Source organism: Arachis stenosperma, chromosome 10 (assembly GCF_014773155.1).
Source record: "Arachis stenosperma cultivar V10309 chromosome 10, arast.V10309.gnm1.PFL2, whole genome shotgun sequence".
NCBI lineage: Eukaryota > Viridiplantae > Streptophyta > Magnoliopsida > Fabales > Fabaceae > Arachis > Arachis stenosperma.
This window is the reverse complement of record NC_080386.1, coordinates 60,401,599-60,419,793: the sequence shown is the minus strand read 5'-3', so window position 1 is coordinate 60,419,793 and position 18,195 is coordinate 60,401,599. Positions and strand designations below refer to the sequence as shown.

At 42.7% G+C, this 18,195-nt stretch overlaps 1 protein-coding gene across 1 annotated transcript; it reads right to left on the bottom strand.

Annotated features, from left to right (window-relative positions):
• Positions 1-10,765: 10,765 nt before the first annotated feature.
• Positions 10,766-11,596, bottom strand: LOC130957163 (uncharacterized). Its single transcript, XM_057884038.1, has one exon. It carries the CDS (start codon positions 11,594-11,596, stop codon positions 10,766-10,768), a length of 831 nt encoding a protein of 276 aa, XP_057740021.1.
• Positions 11,597-18,195: the final 6,599 nt, after the last annotated feature.

Sequence of the window (18,195 nt, the reverse complement as noted above, 5' to 3'; positions counted from 1 at the left end):
GAAGGGTCACCTAGAACCATCTTCTACAACGAAAAAGATAACCCACAGGCACAAAGGGAAGAACTCGACCTCCTCCCCGAGGTCCGAGAAAGAGCTCGGATTCGAGAAGAAGCCTTAAAACGACGAACGGCCCTCAGATACAATCGAAAGGTAATAAAGCGAAGCTTCTCCATTCACGACCTGATTCTAATCCGAAATGACATCGGAACACAAAAGTCGGGAGAAGGAAAGCTAGCCGCAAATTGGAAAGGGCCCTACAAGGTAACAGAAGTCTTAGGGACAGGCTACTATAAAATATCCGACCTAGAAGGCAATGAGCTGCCCAGGACCTGGCACGCCTGTAATCTAAGACGGTACTACAGCTAGAAAAACTTAACCCGAGGTGTACTCTTTTTCCCTACAAGGGTTTTTTAATGAGACACCCGGTTAAGCAGGACACCCGACCTAAAGGGTAAACACTTTGTAAATATTCTTTCTTTTTTAACACTAATCAAATTTCTCTATTTTCTCTTTCTCATGATGAAGCAAATCCTAGAAAGTACCCCACCAAGGCGCATTAATTTATGCTCGGCAAAACGCAAAAAATCATTTGCCAAAAGACCATACAAGGTCGGCAAAGATAAAGCGACGAGGTTCAAATTAATGTGAGAAGTTATAAAGTAACCCTGAAAATGGCTCGAAAAGCCAAATAAAAAAGAGGTTACAAAAATAACTTAAAAAGGCCGACCAAACGACGAAGTCGGACCCAACAAAGGGAAAAAGTTATAAAGTAACTCTAAAATGGCTCAAAAAGCCAAATAAAAAGAGATTACAGAAATAACTCAGAAGAACCGACCAACGACAAAGTCGGACCTAACAAAAAAGGAGGTACTCGAGCACCCGATGTCCGAGAAAAAGCTCGGCCCAAGAAAGAAGCCTTAAAACGGCAAGAACCAAGATTTCGAAAAACGCTTACTAAAAAGTTGCTTTACAAAAAGCAACTAAAAAGTACAAGCGAAAAACGAAATCGAAAGAAGCTTCAAAACGCTAGCTAAAAAGTTGTTAATCGAAAACAACTAAAAAGCACAAAAGCGAAAGTAAGAAGTCAAAACGCTAGCTAAAAAGTTGTTAATCGAAAACAACTAAAAAGCACAAAAGCGAAAGTAAGAAGTCAAAACGCTAGCTAAAAAGTTGTTAATCGAAAACAACTAAAAAGCACAAAAGCGAAAACAAGAAGACAAAATGCTAGCTAAAAAGTTGTTATCCGAAAACGACTAAAAAGCACAAAAGCGGAAACAAAAAGTCAAGCGCGAACAAAAAACACCGCATAATAAAGTTACTACAAGTAGCTAAATAAAACAAAAGGTGTCCAAAAGTGTTCAACAGAAACCATCCAAAAACAAAAGAGCCCACAGATCGGGCAAAACACCAAGAAGTACAAGACTACAGAGGATCGAGGCCCTTTCCGGACTCCACATCGACAGCAGGCTGAAACATAGATATCGGGACTGCATCGACGGCAACGTCATCCCGGTTTGAAACCTCCACACCAGATCTATCCTCAGCCAAAGGTGAAGTCGGGTTCACAACCGGAACCTCGGGGTCAGACACCGGAGCCTTGTGGTCGGACACCGGAACCTCGTCCTCGGCAGGAGCAGGAACAATCTTTCCCTCCACAACAATGTTTTCCGTACTGAATAAGCTCAGATCCAGGTCGGGAGCAAGAACCCGGACCTGATCCCTCAAATTCACAAACATAGCATCCATACCCTTGGCCACATTATCTTCCAGCTCGTAAAAATCATCCCGAGCATACTGCAACTTCTCCTTCGTCTCCACAAGCTCGGCATACAGCTTAGTATAGTTCTCCGTCGCCACCCTCGCCATCTCCTCAGATGACTTCGCCGCCGCCACAGCCGCGGTGGCCCTAGTTTTCTCTTCCTTCAAAGAGGCCTCCAGCTCAGTAATCCTGGCAGCCTTCAGTTGACTAATCTTATCAAGCTCAGACCGTGCCTTCTCAAGTCGGGAGCTGGTCGCCCCAAGGGGAGCTTTCTTGAACTCCCGAGCAATAGCGGCATGAAGACTAGCCATCCGAACACAGCTCCGCGCCATATACTGAAAGTGATGCTCCATAGACGCATCATCAGTAGAAATAAAGGTCTGGGGGAGAATGTGCTGCTCAATCCAACCAAGAGCGTCAAAATCCTTATCATTGAAACCAGCAAGCTCTTGAGAGGTCTTCTGTTTCTTGGGGGGAGGACCCGAGGTCGAAGACGGGGAAAGGTGACCGGGTCCGGAGGTCGGAGGATCTTGAGTTATAGCTCGGAACTGAGGAGTCGGAATGGTCTTCGACCGAGTCTGAACACCCACGGTAGTCTTCTGCGGAGAAGATCGGGCAGAAACCTCAGCCTCGATATTCCGAGCAGCCGCAGACTTCTTCGACCGACGAAGAAACTTCATGGAATCCGCCTGAGAAGACATCTCTGCAGAAACAAAAAGAAAGGGATTATCACAAACAGGAATTCCACCAAAACAGGCAAAATACTAAAAGGATGAAGCTCGGAGAGGTCGGGAACTACCTAACTCGGAACGGAGAAGGCTTGGATCTCCCAACATTTTCTTCGTGTCCAAGTGAGGTGCCCGACCCCATAAACTGCTCAACACACCCGCAAAAGCCTGCTCTACCTCATCTAGACTCTCAAAAGTATACTTAACCGACACTACATTCTCCTGCCAACAAAGAGGAAAAGAAGGCTCCCCACTCTCATCTAGAAAGAAAGGTCGGGCATCTCCAGCAGCCCGGACCTTGAAATAGTAGTTCTTGAAATCATGAAACGACTCATCATACAAGGTACAAAACTTCTTCCCCTGGTTAGCCCTAAAAGAGACCCAAGACACCTTTCCAGCACCCGACCCCGGCTTCGTCAACGCGAACAGATAGGAAAAAAGAGAAACTGAAGGGGAGACGCCCAAAAACTGACACAAAAGTTGAAACAGCTTTAAAAACGCCCAAGAATTTGGATGGAGTTGCGTAGGGACAAGGTTACAAGACCAAAGGACCTCGGACTCCAAGACGGTAAAAGGAAGTCGTACACCCAGCTTAGAGAAAAAACAATCGTAAGCATAAAAGAATAGCTTCTCGGAACTTTCTATAGGCGGGAAGCACACTCTCTCCTCGGACCCTGGGGCTACTAGCTCATAATCCCGTTCAGACTCCCTGTTCTCACAAATACTACACTCCCTACGGAACCTAACTAGATACTCAGAATCTACAACAGAAGGGACCCTTAGAGGAACAGGATCTACCCAACCAAGACCACTCGGAATCTTGGTCGACATTGCTTGAAACACCTTTCGAGACATAAAAAATCTTGCCTACAAAGAAGAATACAACAGCAAGCCAAAAATCACATAAATAGGCAGACAGCAAAAAACCCATTCAGCAGAAGCAAGAAAACAAAAGTTCTTTTAGAAGAAAAATGTAGAAAACCCGAAAACAAAAGAGAAAAGAGCCCCCCCCCCCCACATACAAACAACCAGAGCAATGTCGGCGCCTCTTTCCGGGGCAACCCCAGCATATGTGCACAGCAAAAGTAAAGACAAGAAACAAACCTGGGAGAAAGGAAGAAGACGACGAGCTCCGATGCAAGAAGAACGAAAACAGCGGCGCAGAGGAAACCCCGAAAAACAACGCACAGAAAGAATCGGAGAAGAAGAACAGAGAGAAAGAAGGAAGATGCTCGAAAGAGAGGCGGCGAAAAACCCAGAAAAAAGGAAAGGGAACAGAATAAACAAAGAAAATGAGGAAAGGGGCAAATAAATAATACCTTCGCAGAGCCCGAACGGAAATCGACAAGAAACGGTAAAAAGCAATAAATGCTGAAACGGCCATTTTCAAAATTTTGAAAAAACGACTATGCCCGAGCTCGACCTCTTAAAAGGACGAACTCGGACAGGGGCACTGTTCATACCCTAACCGAGCTCTCCAAACTCGGAAAGTTCGCAGAAGGTCCGACCTCGTCCCAAAGGCCCACGCCTGAGGTCGGACCTCGAACAAATAAAGAAGAAGGCCCAAAACGAAGGAACATAGCCCAATCTAAAGGCGGCTAAAGCCCAGAAAGATAAAGGCGGTTCCCTTGAAGATAAAGATGACCTCACTCAAAGATAAGATAAGATAACTAACTTATCCTATCCACAGGAGGCCACATCTCACCATTATAAATACACTGGAGCACCCAGGTATAACTCATACTCTGATTCTACATAAAACCTGTTTAATACCCATGCTAACTTAAGCATCGGAGTCTCTTGCAGGTACCCCCCACCCTCCGGTGACGAAGGATCAGCAATACAGCCAGTCCAACAAGTCGGACACGATAGCTCCAGCCGCTCAGCACACCAAGCTCGGGTCACGGAACCCCTACCTCGGGTCTTGCCAGACGACCGAGCTACACGTTTCAGGTAACCCTCGGAACAATTCTCAACCATGAACACGTGCCTGACAACCACCTCTGTTCTATCTTAGATTGAGTAGTTATCTCTTGGGTTCTTTAATCGGAATCTTCGTGGTATAGGCAGGACCTGATGGCAGCATTCAAGAGAATCCGGAAGGTCTAAACCTTGTCTGTGGTATTCTGAGTAGGATTCAATGATTGAATGACTGTGACGTGCTTCAAACCTGTAACCTACTGGGCGTTAGTGACAGACGCAAAAGAGTGATTCTATTCCGGTAGGGGAGGGAACCAAACCGGTGATTGGCAGCACTGTGACAGAGTGTGTGCATTAGCTTTCACTGCGCGGATGGGAGGTAGCTGCTGACAACAGTGAGACCCTACACGAGCTTGCCATGGAAGGAGACATGCGTGTTTGATGAAGAAGACAATAGGAAAGCAGAGATTCGGAAGATGGAGCATCTCCAAACCTTAACCCATTCTCCATTACTGCAGTACAAGTAACCATTACATGTTCTTTTGCTTCTTACAATCAATCCTGATAATTTCTGATATCCTGACTAAGATTTACAAGATAACCATAGCTTGCTTCAAGCCGACAATCTCCGTGGGATCGACCCTTGCTCACGCAAGGTATTACTTGGACGACCCAGTGCACTTGCTGGTTAGTTGTGCGGGATTGCAAAAGTGTTATTGCAATTTCGTGCACCACTGGGCCAGCCTAGAAGCATCCATTAACAAGTTGCAAGAGACTATGGAGCAACTGAAGGAAGAACAGCAGAATCAAAACTGCATGCTCTGCAAATTGCTGAAGGAACAAGAGAAGCAGGGGCGTGAACTCCAAGAGATGAAACGCCAAAAGCTCTCCTCTCAAGCTGAGGGAGCATCCACTTCTCAAAATCAAGGTTGTTGAGTCCTAACTCTGTGAAAACCTCTATCATTAGGAGCCTATTTTTGCGTTTTTCTTTCATTTTCTATTTTTTAGTTTCATCTTATATTTATTTTCTGAGTCTTGTTCTTAATTCATAATTAATAAAATTTAAAGTTTATGCCTTAAAGCTATGAATATCCTATGAATCCATCACCCCTCTTAAATGAAAAATGCTTTAACCACAAAAGAACAAGAAGTACAGGATTTCGAAATTAATCCTTGAAACTAGTTGAATTAGCTTGATGTGGTGACAATACTTTTTGTTTTCTGAATGAATGCTTGAACAGTGCATATGTCTTTTGAATTTGTTGTTTTGAGAATGTTAAAATTGTTGGCTCTTGAAAGAATGAGGAGAAAGAGAACTGTTATTGAGGATCTGAAAAATCATCAAATTGATTCTTGAAGCAAGAAAAAGCAGTGAAAAAAAAAATTTTCGAAAAAAAAAGAAGAGAAGAAGAAAAGAAAAAAAAAGAAAGAAGTAAAGTTGTGATCCAAGGCAATAGAGTGTGCTTAAGAACCCTGGACACCTCTAATTGGGGACTTTAGCAAAGCTGAGTCACAATCTAAAAAGGTTCACCCAATTATGTGTCTGTGGCATGTATGTATCCGGTGGTAATACTGGAAGACAGAGTGCTTTGGGCCACAGCCAAGACTCATACACTAGCTATGTTCAAGAATCCCTATACTTAACTAGGAGAATCAATAACACTATCTGAGTTCTGAGTTCTCATAGATGCCAATCATTCTGAACTTCAAAGGATAGAGTGAGATGCCAAAACTGTTCGGAGGCAAAAAGCTACTAGTCCCGCTCATCTAATTGGAACTATGTTTCTTTGATATTTTGGAGTCTATAGTATATTCTCTTCTTTTATCCTATTTTGATTTTCAGTTGCTTGGGGACAAGCAACAATTTAAGTTTGGTGTTGTGATGAGCGGATAATTTGTACGCTTTTTGGCATTGTTTTTAGTATGTTTTTAGCATCTTTTAGTTAGTTCTTAGTATATTTTTATTAGTTTTTAGTTAAAATTCACTTTTCTGGACTTTACTATGAGTTTGTGTGTTTTTCTGTGATTTCAGGTATTTTCTGACTGAAATTGAAGGTTCTGAGCAAAAATCTGATTCAGAGACTGAAAAGGACTGCAGATGCTGTTGGATTCTGACCTCCCTGCACTCGAAGTGGATTTTCTGGAGCTACAGAAGCCCAATTGGCGCGCTCTCAATGGCGTTGGAAAGTAGACATCCTGGGCTTTCCAGCAATATATGATAGTCCATACTTTGCCCAAGATTTGATGGCCCAAACCGGCGTAGCAATTCGGCCTCAGAAATTCCAGCGTTAAACGCCGGAACTGGCATAAAACTTGGAGTTAAACGCCCAAACTGGCATGAAAGCTGGCGTTTAACTCCAGAAAAGGTCTCTACACGAAAATGCTTCATTGCTCAGCCCAAGCACACACCAAGTGGGCCCGGAAGTGGATTTTTCTGTCATTTACTCATTTCTGTAAACCTTATGATACTAGTTTACTATTAATAGGATCTTTTGACATTGTATCCGTACCTCATGACATTTTTACACGTTTCTTTGTGTACATTCCACGGCATGAGTCTCTAAACCCCATGGTTGGGGGTGAGGAGCTTTGCTGTGTCTTGATTGATTAATGCAATTACTATTGTTTCTTATTCAATCATGCTTGCTTCCATTCTAAGATATCACTTGTTCTTAACCCGGATGAATGTGATGATCCGTGACACTCATCATATTCTCAACTATGAACGTGTGCCTGACAACCACCTCCGTTCTACCTTAGATTGAGTAGATATCTCTTGGATTCCTTAACCAGAATCTTCGTGGTATAAGCTAGAACTGATGGCGGCATTCAAGAGAATCCGGAAGGTCTAAACCTTGTCTGTGGTATTCTGAGTAGGATTCAATGACTGAATGACTGTGACGTGCTTCAAACTCCTAGCAGGCGGGGCGTTAGTGACAGACGCAAAAGGATCGATGGATTCTATTCCGGCCTGACCGAGAACCGACAGCTGATTAGCCATGCTGTGACAGAGCATAGGAACATTTTCACTGAGAGGATGGGAGGTAGCCACTGACAACGGTGAAACCCTACATACAGCTTGCCATGGAAGGAGTCTTGCGTGTTTGATGAAGAAGACAGTAGGAAAGCAGAGATTCAGAAGATGGAGCATCTCCAAAGCCTCAACCTATTCTCCATTACTGCTGAACAAGTAATAATTTCATATTCTTTCGCTTTTCACAATCAATCCTGATAATTTCTGATATCCTGACTAAGATTTACAAGATAACCATAGCTTGCTTCAAGCCGACAATCTCCGTGGGATCGACCCTTGCTCACGCAAGGTATTACTTGGACGACCCAGTGCACTTGCTGGTTAGTTGTGCGGGATTGCAAAAGTGTTATTGCAATTTCGCCCCACCACTTGCTCATAAAGATTCAAAAGTTTTAGAGCCCAGAAGGCTCTATGCTCCAGTTCAATTGGCAAGTGGCAAGCCTTGCCAAATACTAGTTGGTATGGTGACATCCCAATGGGGGTCTTGAAGGCTGTCCTGTAGGCCCATAAAGCATTGTCTAGCTTCTTAGACTAGTCCTTTACTGAACTTCCATCAATTTTTTCAAGGATTCATTTTAGCTTTCTATTGGAGATCTTAGCTTGCCCGTTGGTCTGTAGGTTGTATGGAGTTGCCACTTTGTGCTTTACTCCATATCTGAGAAGCAGTGTCTCGAGTTGTTTGTTGCAGAAGTGTGTCCCTCCATCCCTAATGAGAGCTCTGGGAAATCCAAATCTGCTGAAGATATTCCTTCTCAAGAAGCTTATCACAACCTTGTTGTCATTTGTTGCAGTGGCTATGGCCTCTACCCACCTTGAGACATAATCAACAGCCACCAATATGTATCTATTTGAGTAGGAGGTTGGGAAGGGTCCCATGAAATCAATTCCCCATACATCAAATAGCTCCAGCTCTAGTATGTATTGTTGTGGCATCTCATTCCTCTTGGTTAGATTACCAGCTCTTTGACATTCATCACACCTTGACACCATTTCCTTGGCATCCTTAAACATTGTTGGCCAGTAAAATCCGGATTGAAGCACTTTTGCTGCTGTCCTTTCTCCACTAAAGTGACCTCCATATGCTGACCCATGGCACTCCCATAACACTTCCTGCCTTTCTTCATGGGATATACACCTTCTTAGGACACCATCAGCACACTTTTTGAACAAATAGGGGTCATCCCAGATGTAGTATTTGGCATCCTTGATTAGCTTCCTCCTCGTGTGCTTATTGATGTTAGTTGGTAGCTCCCCAATAGCCTTGAAGTTAGCTATGTCTGTAAACTAAGGGGCTACTCAAATCATCATCAATTGTTCATCTGAAAAGCTTTCATTTACTGCTACTTGCTGGATTTCTTCTTCTTGTGGGATCCTTGAGAGGTGGTCAGCTACCTTGTTCTCTGCTCCACTCCTATCTTTAATCTCAATATCAAATTTTTAGAGCAGCAGGATCCACCTTATTAGTCTGGGCTTAGATTCTTGTTTGGTAAGCAACTATTTGAGTTCTGCATGATCAGTGAACACAATTACTTTTGAGCCAATGAGATATGATCTAAACTTATCAAAAGCAAAAACTATGGCTAAAAGTTCTTTCTCCATGGTGGTATAGTTCCTTTGATTCTCATTAAGGACCTTGCTAGCATAGTAAATAACATGTACTAGCTTGTCTTTCCTCTGTCCTAGAATAGCACCAACAGCAAAATTGGATGCATCACACATTAGTTCAAAGGGAAGGTCCCAGCTTGGTGGTGCTATAATAGGTGCAGAGGAGAGTTTCTTTTTGAATTCATCAAAGACTACCATGCACTCTCTATCAAAAACAAAGGGAGTATTTGAGACAAGTAGATTGCTAAGGGGTTTTGCAATCTTTGAAAAATCTTTAATAAACCTCCTATAGAACCCAGCGTGTCCCAAAAAACTTCTGATTGCTTTGACATTGCAAGGTGGAAGTAATTTTTCAATTACTTCCACTTTTGCCCTGTCTACTTCTATGCCATCTTTTGAAATCTTGTGACCAAGAACCACCCCTTCAGTCACCATAAAATGGCACTTCTCCCAGTTTAAAACCAGGTTGGTTTCTTGACACCTTTTTAGCACAAGAGCAAGATGGTATAGGCAGTCAGAATATGAGTTCCCAAACATAGAGAAGTCGTCCATAAATACTTCTATGAACTTCTCAATCATATCTGAAAAAATGGAGAGCATGCACCTTTGAAATGTTGCAAGTGCATTGCACAATCCAAAGGGCATTCTCCTATAAGCAAAGACATCATATGGACAAGTAAATGAAGTTTTTTCCTGATCTTTGGGGTCTACAACAATTTGATTGTAGCCCGAATATCCATCCAGGAAACAATAATACTCATGTACTGCCAGTCTTTCAAGCATCTGGTCCATGAAGATTAGGGGAAAGTGATCCTTCCGGGTGGCTTTATTAAGTTTCCGGTAGTCAATGCACATACGCCATCCGGTCACTATCCTTGTGGGTATCAATTCATTCTTCTCATTTGCCACAACAGTGATCCTTCCCTTCTTAGGGACTACTTACACCGGGCTTACCCAAGGGCTGTCTGAGATGGGGTAGATCACCCCTGCTTGCCACAATTTCAACACTTCTTTCTGAACCACTTCATTCATAGTTGGGTTCAGCTTCCTTTGTTGCTGTCTTGAGGGTTTGGCATCCTCTTCAAGTAAGATTTTATGCATGCACATTGAAGGACTGATCCCCTTTAAATCTGAAAGTGTCCAGCCTATGGCATCCTTGTGTTGTCTCAACACTTGGATAAGTTCCTCTTCTTGTTCATTACTCAGACTTGAATTTATGATTACCGGGTGAGTGATGTTAGCACCAAGATATGAATATTTCAAGCTGGGTGGTAAGGCTTTCAGCTCTAGTTTTGGTGACTCTGTATCCTTGTTGTCTGTGGTAGTTGGCATGATTGAGTTCCTCATGGTTGCTTGTGGTAGTTCTCCATCTGGTGCTTGTTCCAGCTCAATGCTTTCTCCACATTGTTCTTTTTCCATAACTTCTTGAACTATCTGTTCCAAGATGTCTACCAAGATACATTCTCCTATGGATTCTTTGGGGTAACTCATTACTTTAAAGACGTTGAAGACCATTTTCTCTTCATGCAATCTCAAGAAAAGTTCCCCTTTTTGCACATCAATGATGGCTCCAGCAGTAGCTAGAAATGATCTTTCTAGAATAATTGACGTGTTGGCCTCTTCTTCCATGTCCAGCACAACAAAATCAGCAGGGAAAATGAATTTTTCTACTTTCACTAGCAAGTCTTCCACCACCCCATGTGGAAACTTAAATGTTAATTAGAGTGCCATTTTTGTTAGCTTGGTTTCCTCAATCTTCATCCTTCTCATCATGGTTAGGGACATAAGATTTATGCTAGCTCCCAAATCACACAAAGCTTTCTCAATAGTGATGTCCCCTATGATGCAGGGGATTTGAAAACTCCCTGGGTCTTTCAGCTTTTGAGACAACTTCTTCTGTATGATGGTGCTACATTCCTCAGTCAATACTATGGTTTCTTTTGCCTTCCAGTTCCTCTTTTTGGTTATAAGCTCCTTTAAGAACTTGGCATAGAGTGGCATTGGTTCTAATGCCTCAGCAAATGGTATGTTGATTTGGAGCCTCTTGAAGATCTCTAGAAACTTAGAGAACTGGCCATCCTTTTCATCTTTTGTCAGTCTTTGTGGGTATGGTGCCTTTGGCACATAGGGCTTCAAGACTGGTTTTGGTGGAGGTGAAGTCGGGATCTCCCCTTCATCCTCGTTTCCATGCTTTGATGCAACCTCTCCATGATTATCTTTGCTTGGGGTTCCTTTCTCTACAACCTTCCCACTTCTTAGAGTTATGGCTTTGCAATCTCCTCTTGGGTTAGCCATGGTATCGCTGGAAAATGTGTATGTGGGAAGTGGGATTCGTTTGGACAAAATCCCCACTTGTGCTTCCAACTTTGAGATTACTGCGCCTTGATTTTTCAGATTTGACCTGTATTCCTCTTGATTTGCATCTATCTTTTTATCAGTTTGTGCTTGTCTGTCCATGAGGGTGGAGACTGCTCCTGAAATCTGGGATGACAGTTGTGCTATTGCAGCCTCCATCATCTCAAAGCTGCTCTTGATTTTGCATGGTTGCATAGTTGAGGATGGTTCATCTTGATTGAGGTTGTTGTGTATAGGTTGGTTGTTATGGTATGATGTGTTTTGTGAGTTATGGTAGGGTCTATGGTTCCCTATTTGATGGTTGAGGTTGTGGTTGGGATGCTGATTTGATGGATAAGGCTTGTTGTGGTCTTGGTTGTGGTTTTGTTGATTTCCCCACCCAAAGTTTGGGTGGTTCTTCCAACCTGGGTTGTATGTCTTAGAGTGTGGGTCATATGGTGTTCTGGATGAATTGTTCACATAATTAGCTTGTTCCCAGTTACCTTCAGATTCGGGCGCATTCCCTTCTTGTTGAGAAGTTTGGTCTTGAATGACTGAAGCTTGGTTGGCCTCCATCCTCTTGGTTAAGGCTGCTATTTGTGCTACAATTGCCTTGTTCTGAGCTAACAAAGCATCTACAGAATTGAGTTCTAGCACTCCCTTCTTCTGAGTCCTTTTTGAGGTATAGAAATACTCATTTTCAGCTACAGTATCAATGACATCTATGGCCTCTTCAATGGTTTTCTTTTTGTTGAGTGAGGCTCCTGAAGAATGATCCACTGCCTTCTTTGCTTCATAGGATAGTCTCTCATAAAAGATATGTAGTTGTATCCATTCATTGAATATTTTCGGTGGGCATCTCCTTGTCAGATCTTTGAATCTCTCCCATGCCTCATAGAGTGTTTCTCCATCTTGTTGTCTGAAAGTTTGCACCTCAGCTCTCAGCCTATTGATTCTTTGTGGAGGGTAAAATCTTGGAAGGAATCTGTTCACGACCTCCTCCCATGTAGTAAGGCTATCCTTGGGGAATGATTCCAACCACTTTACTGCCTTATCTCTAAGTAAAAAAGGGAACAAGAGTAGTTTGTAGATGTCAGGGTGTACCCCATTGGATTTTACAGTATCACATATCCTTAAGAATGTGCTGAGATGTTGATTAGGGTCTTCTTAGGCACTTCCTCCATATGAGCAATTATTCTGAACAAGTGAGATGAGCTATAATTATTGGCATGAATTGTTGGCTTTAGGATGCTTCTGCCACAATTTCCTAGGTTTGGGTTGATGTAGGAGCCTAAGACTCTCCTTTGTTGCCCATCATGATTGACTGGGCCTCCTCTAGCATGGTTATGAACTTCTTCCTCATGGTGATTCTCCATATTCTCCTCCATGTTCATTTCAAAATACTCTTCCTCTTCCTCAGCACCAACGACTCTCTTCCCTCTTGCTTCCCTCCTTAATCTAAGGAAGGTCCTCTCAGGTTCAGAATCAAAGGAAGTTGAGGCCCCGCTTCTCCTACCTGTCATACAACCAATCAAGGTAAAAAAAAAGCAAGAAAGAAAATGGATGAAGAAATTACTTTTGTTAGAGTAGTTGTTAGTGTGAGTGGTGCAATTGATCGAACAGTTAGAAGAGTGGAAATATGGATACTGAATAGAATAATCAAAGAAGAAGGAAATAGAGCTCAAAAAATAAAAAAAATGCTAAATAAAAGAAATTAAAATAACAAGGAATTTAAATTGCTTAATCTAGCTCTCCAATCAATTTAATCACTGTCAAATTTAAGCCAATCCCCGGCAACGGCGCCATAAAACTTGATGATCTCTAATTCACACCCCATTCAAAAATTAGTGAATTAGTTCTTTTGGCAAGCGCACCAAAATTATCGCCAAGTAATAACCCACAGTGGAGTGGGATCGTATCCACAGAGATTGGCAAATTCAAGCAGTTTTAATTGATTGATGAATTAGTCAAGCAGATCAATAAGATTGTGAAGTGCAGAATTGTAAATGACATAAATGTAAATGACTAGAATATAAAGAAAAGCAACAAAGTGCAGAAACGGAAATTGCAGAATGTAAAGTGATGAATCATAAATGACTTGAATGTAAATGGGAGTGGGGAATTGCTGAATGTAAAAATTAAACTATAAAGAAATGGATAGATAAGAATGGGGAAATTCATTGTGATTGGGAAATGTTGTCTCTTTGGATAAAATCTAGCTTATATCCTCTTCAATCATGCAACTCATTGACCTCTTGGCAATCATGATTGATTGAGCCCCAATCCCTTGGTGACTCAATCTCTTGGTGACTCAATCTCTCAGATCTTGATCAATAGCCAATTCCTTGGTCTAATTGCTCATTAAGAGAGATATGCTTGGTCCCTGATTATACCACACACTTTTATAGGTCTAGGTAGAGGGAGGATTATATGTCATGTATCCAAACACCGAAACCCAGATTCTACTTAAGTGTGGGAAGGGATTTCAAGCATGGTTTCATGTTTCCTTTCCCAAGGTTCCCATGAAACCCAATTGCATTCAATCTCTTTCCCAAGATAATTGAACACTAAGCATTAAGAACGAAATTCCTTCTAACAAATCAAAGAGAAGATGAAGAAGAGAAGAATTTCACTATTATCAATCCATCAAGTACGACAGAGCTCCCTCTCTCAATGAGAGGGAAGTTAGCTACTCATAGCTAAGAAAGTACTCAAAAGTGAAGTGTAAAAGTGGATCTAAAAACTGACTACTTAACCCCCCTTCAGTACTCCTTGGGGGTATTTATACTACTCCTAGTAAAATAAAAAATTACAAAAGTGAAAAGGGAAAATAACATTTTGGAGGGATAAGAAAACACTCAATAAGCGTGACTTCTCAGCTGGTGCGTAGCTGGCGCTTTACTGGCGTGTCACGTGCTCTTCATTTCTAGCTTGGCATGTCATGCCCAATCCTTCAAGTGGCACGCTCGTCCCTTTGTTAACCTTGGAGTGCCACGCCTTCAAACTCAAGTGGCACGCCATAGTTGAATTCTTGTGTTGGCGTGCCACACCTTCGAACTCAAGTGGCACGCCCTTTGCCTTTTTCCACTTTTCTTTGCCTCTGGAAACTTGAACTAGCGTGGCACGTCCAGGGTCTGGCATGCTACGCCCTTGCTGTGTGCTTGGCTAAGCTCCTCTGGAAAGTTGCATTAGCATGGCACGCCCAGGGTCTGGCGTGCCATTCCCCTTTGTGAGTGAGTGGTTCCTCTGTTTGGCGTGCCACGCCACGGACTCAAGTGGCACGCCCCAATGCTTTCTTGCCCTCTGAATGACATAGGCATGCCACGCCTAAGTGAGGTATGGTGAATGGCGTGCCACGTCTTCGATACCAAGTGGCACGCCCCATGTAATTGGCCTCCTTCGTCCTCTCTGGAAACCTGTACCAGCGTGCCACGCATGAAGCCTGGCGTGCCACGCCCATAATCTTGCCTTGATTTCAGTGGTTGGCGTGCCATGCCTCAGCTTCAAGTGGCACACCATAGTGAGATGCTTGGGTTGGCGTGCCACGCCTTCGATACCAAGTGGCACGCCCAAATGAGATTGAGAGGTTGGCGTGCCACGCCTTCAACTTCAAGTGGCACGCCCAAGTGAGATTGAGAGGTTGGCGTGCCACGCCTTCGACTTCAAGTGGCACGCCCAGTATTTAGTTGCCTTCAGCTCCTTCTCTAGATTATTGTACCAGCGTGCCATGCCATGCTGCTCAAGTGGCACACCCATGCATTTGTGCACTCTTCAAGCTTGGCGTGCCACGCCTGTGTTCTCAAGTGGCACACCCAAGTGACTTCATGGAGCTGGCGTGCCACGCCTTCGACACCAAGTGGCACGCCAAAGTGGAGGTTCTTCTCGAGATGGTGAGTTGGCGTGCCATGCCCCTTTGCTCAAGTGGCACGCCCATAGTAGTTGATGGGTCAGGCGTGCCACGCCCAACCTGGTGTGCCACGCCCCTTTTGTGTCCTCCATTTTGCTCTCTGGAATTTTGTACAAGCGTTCCATGCCCAGTCCCTGGCGTGCCACGCCCAAATGCATGCTTGGATCTCCCCTCTAGAATTTAGTACTGGCGTGCCACGCCTAGCTCCTAGTGTGCCATGCCAGTGCATTTTTGTGGCGTTTGCTCCAAGTGGCACGCCAGTTTCACATGCCCAACTTCTTGTTTGTCTTCTACCTATTTTTTGATGCATTTTTCACCTGAAATTCAGCACAACTCATCTCAAAGTAGTGTACCATAATATTCATCATATAATGCATGAATTGTACTGATCAAATGAGATTTATGCTCTTTTATGGTCTTCTTTATGCAAGAAAGAAGGGTAGATGATGCAAGTCATCACAACACCAAACTTAAGCTTTGCTTGTCCCAAGCAAATCAATGTGAGTAAACCTTTATATCTTGAGGCCTTGGCTTCGAATGATTTCAATAAAAGTAAGAGTAAAACTAAGTGTCCAACACATGTATGAATGTTTTAATTGTCATGGAAAGCTCTTGGATCCTTGAGGGTTCCTTCAGGTATAGGCTTTAGAGGTCCTTTCTGTTGATTGTCACCCTGAAGTAGTAAGGGTTGTTTTGCTTTCTTGACCATGACTCTAAGTGTTTTGTCTCAAGACAACCTTTTGATTAGGCTTTCAATTAGCACTCCCAAACCAGTTGGTTTTAGGATACTGGGTATTGAGACACCCCTAAGGATTTACTTGCCCAGGTATCTTCTTGACACATCTTCACCACAAGCATCTACTAAGATATTTAATTCTTTTTGAGCTTTTTGATGTTTCTTTTTCCATCCTAGTAGTTGATGCTCAGAGCCTTGGGCCTTTGTTGCTTACTACCTCTTGGTTCTATGGATATTCAAAGAACACCCCTTATTCTTCCTTTGTTATACCTTCTAGGACTAGCTGCTCTCCATGACTCATTTTCTTTTTAGTTCATCCAAGGTCCTACACTTAGTTTCTTGTTTCTTAGTTTGTTTGATGATCCCTCTAGGCCTTGGTCTCTCTTATTATTTTTGCACAACTTACAGTAACTCTTATAGAGACAAGCTCTACTTTTATTTAAGTTAAAATGAAGACTTGAAATACATGACATTTTCTTTCTTGTAAAAAAAACTCATAAAGACTTCAAACAGGAATTGAAACTAAGCATAAAACATAAACTATCCTAGCATGATTATTTAAGAAATAAATAAAGCAAAGACTTAAATAGAATTCAGAAATTGGAAAGTGTCAACCATGGGACTCAACAACCCTGAGAAGCTTCATCTTTAGTTCATTGGCTCCTTCCCTTGGTCCTTCTTCTTGGAAGGGAATAATTGGGGTTCATGTTAGCCACTGCATTGCACAGGTAGCTCAACTTTGTTTGTGAATAGCAATCATATTCCCCTCTGGCTACATTCCTTGCTTCAAAAAGGTGTCTGAATTCAGCAAGACTTTCCATTTGTTGTAATTGTCGCTCCAGAATCATTCCTAGGTTACCTTGCATCTCTCTCTAGTTAATCTGATCTTGCTGCTCCTTGAGGTTCTCAAAGCCCCCTTGGAGTTGTTGAATGTTCTGATTGACTTGGCTCCATTGTTGTTGCTGAGTCTCCTTGAGTTGATTGACAGCCTCCTTCAAATGGTGTAGGTATCCCTTCATTTGGTGTACATCTCCTTGTAATTGCTCCCAGTTGAATCCCTCTGGAAATTGCTGGTATTGGTAGTGTGGTGGTGGTTGAAGTGCCAGGAAGTGACGTTGCTCTTTTGACTCTTCCTCTTCTTGTTGTTGTTGTGGTTCATTGGTGCACGAAATTGCGATCATCAACAATGGCGCCAATACACTTGGTGCTCTCAAACGTGAATCACACTTTGTCACAACTTCGCACAACTAACCAGCAAGTGCACTGGGTCGTCCAAGTAATACCTTACGTGACTAAGAGTCGATCCCACCGAGATTGTTGGTATGAAGCAAGCTATGGTCATCTTGTAAATCTCAGTTAGGCAGATTCAAATGGTTATAATGGTTTTCGAAAATATAAAGATAAATAAAGCATAAATTAAAGATAGAGATACTTATGTAAATCATTGGTGGGAATTTCAGATAAGTGTATGAAGATGCTTTGTCCCTTCTGAACCTCTGCTTTCCTACTGCTTTCATCCAATCCTTCATACTCCCTTCCATGGAAAGCTGTATGTTGGGTTTCACCGTTGTCAATGGCAACCTCCCGTCATCTCAGCGAAAATGGTCCAAATGCTATGTCACAGCACGGCCAATCATCTGTCGGTTCTCGATCTTGTAAGAATAGGATCTATTGATCCTTTTGCCTCTGTCGCTACGCCCAACACTCGCGAGTTTGAAGCTCGTCACAGTCATCCCATCTCAGATCCTACTTTGAATACCACAGACAAGGTTTAGACTTTTCGGATCTTAGGAATGGCCACCAATAATTCTAGCTTATACCACGAAGACTCTGATTAAGGAATCCAAGAGATACACGTTCGATCTAAGGTAGAACGGAAGTGGTTGTTAGTCACGCGTTCATAGGTGAGAATGATGATGAGTGTCACGGATCATTACATTCATCATGTTGAAGTGCAGCGAATATCTTAGAATAAGAATAAGCTGAATTGAATAGAAAATAGTAGTAATTGCATTAATACTCGAGGTACATCAGAGCTCCACACCTTAATCTATGGTGTGTAGAAACTCCACCATTGAAAATACATAAGTGAAAATTAGGTGTTCATTGGTTCTGGCCCCAGAGAGGGAACCAGGATAACCAAGACGTCTAATACAATAGAGAAAAGTTCTA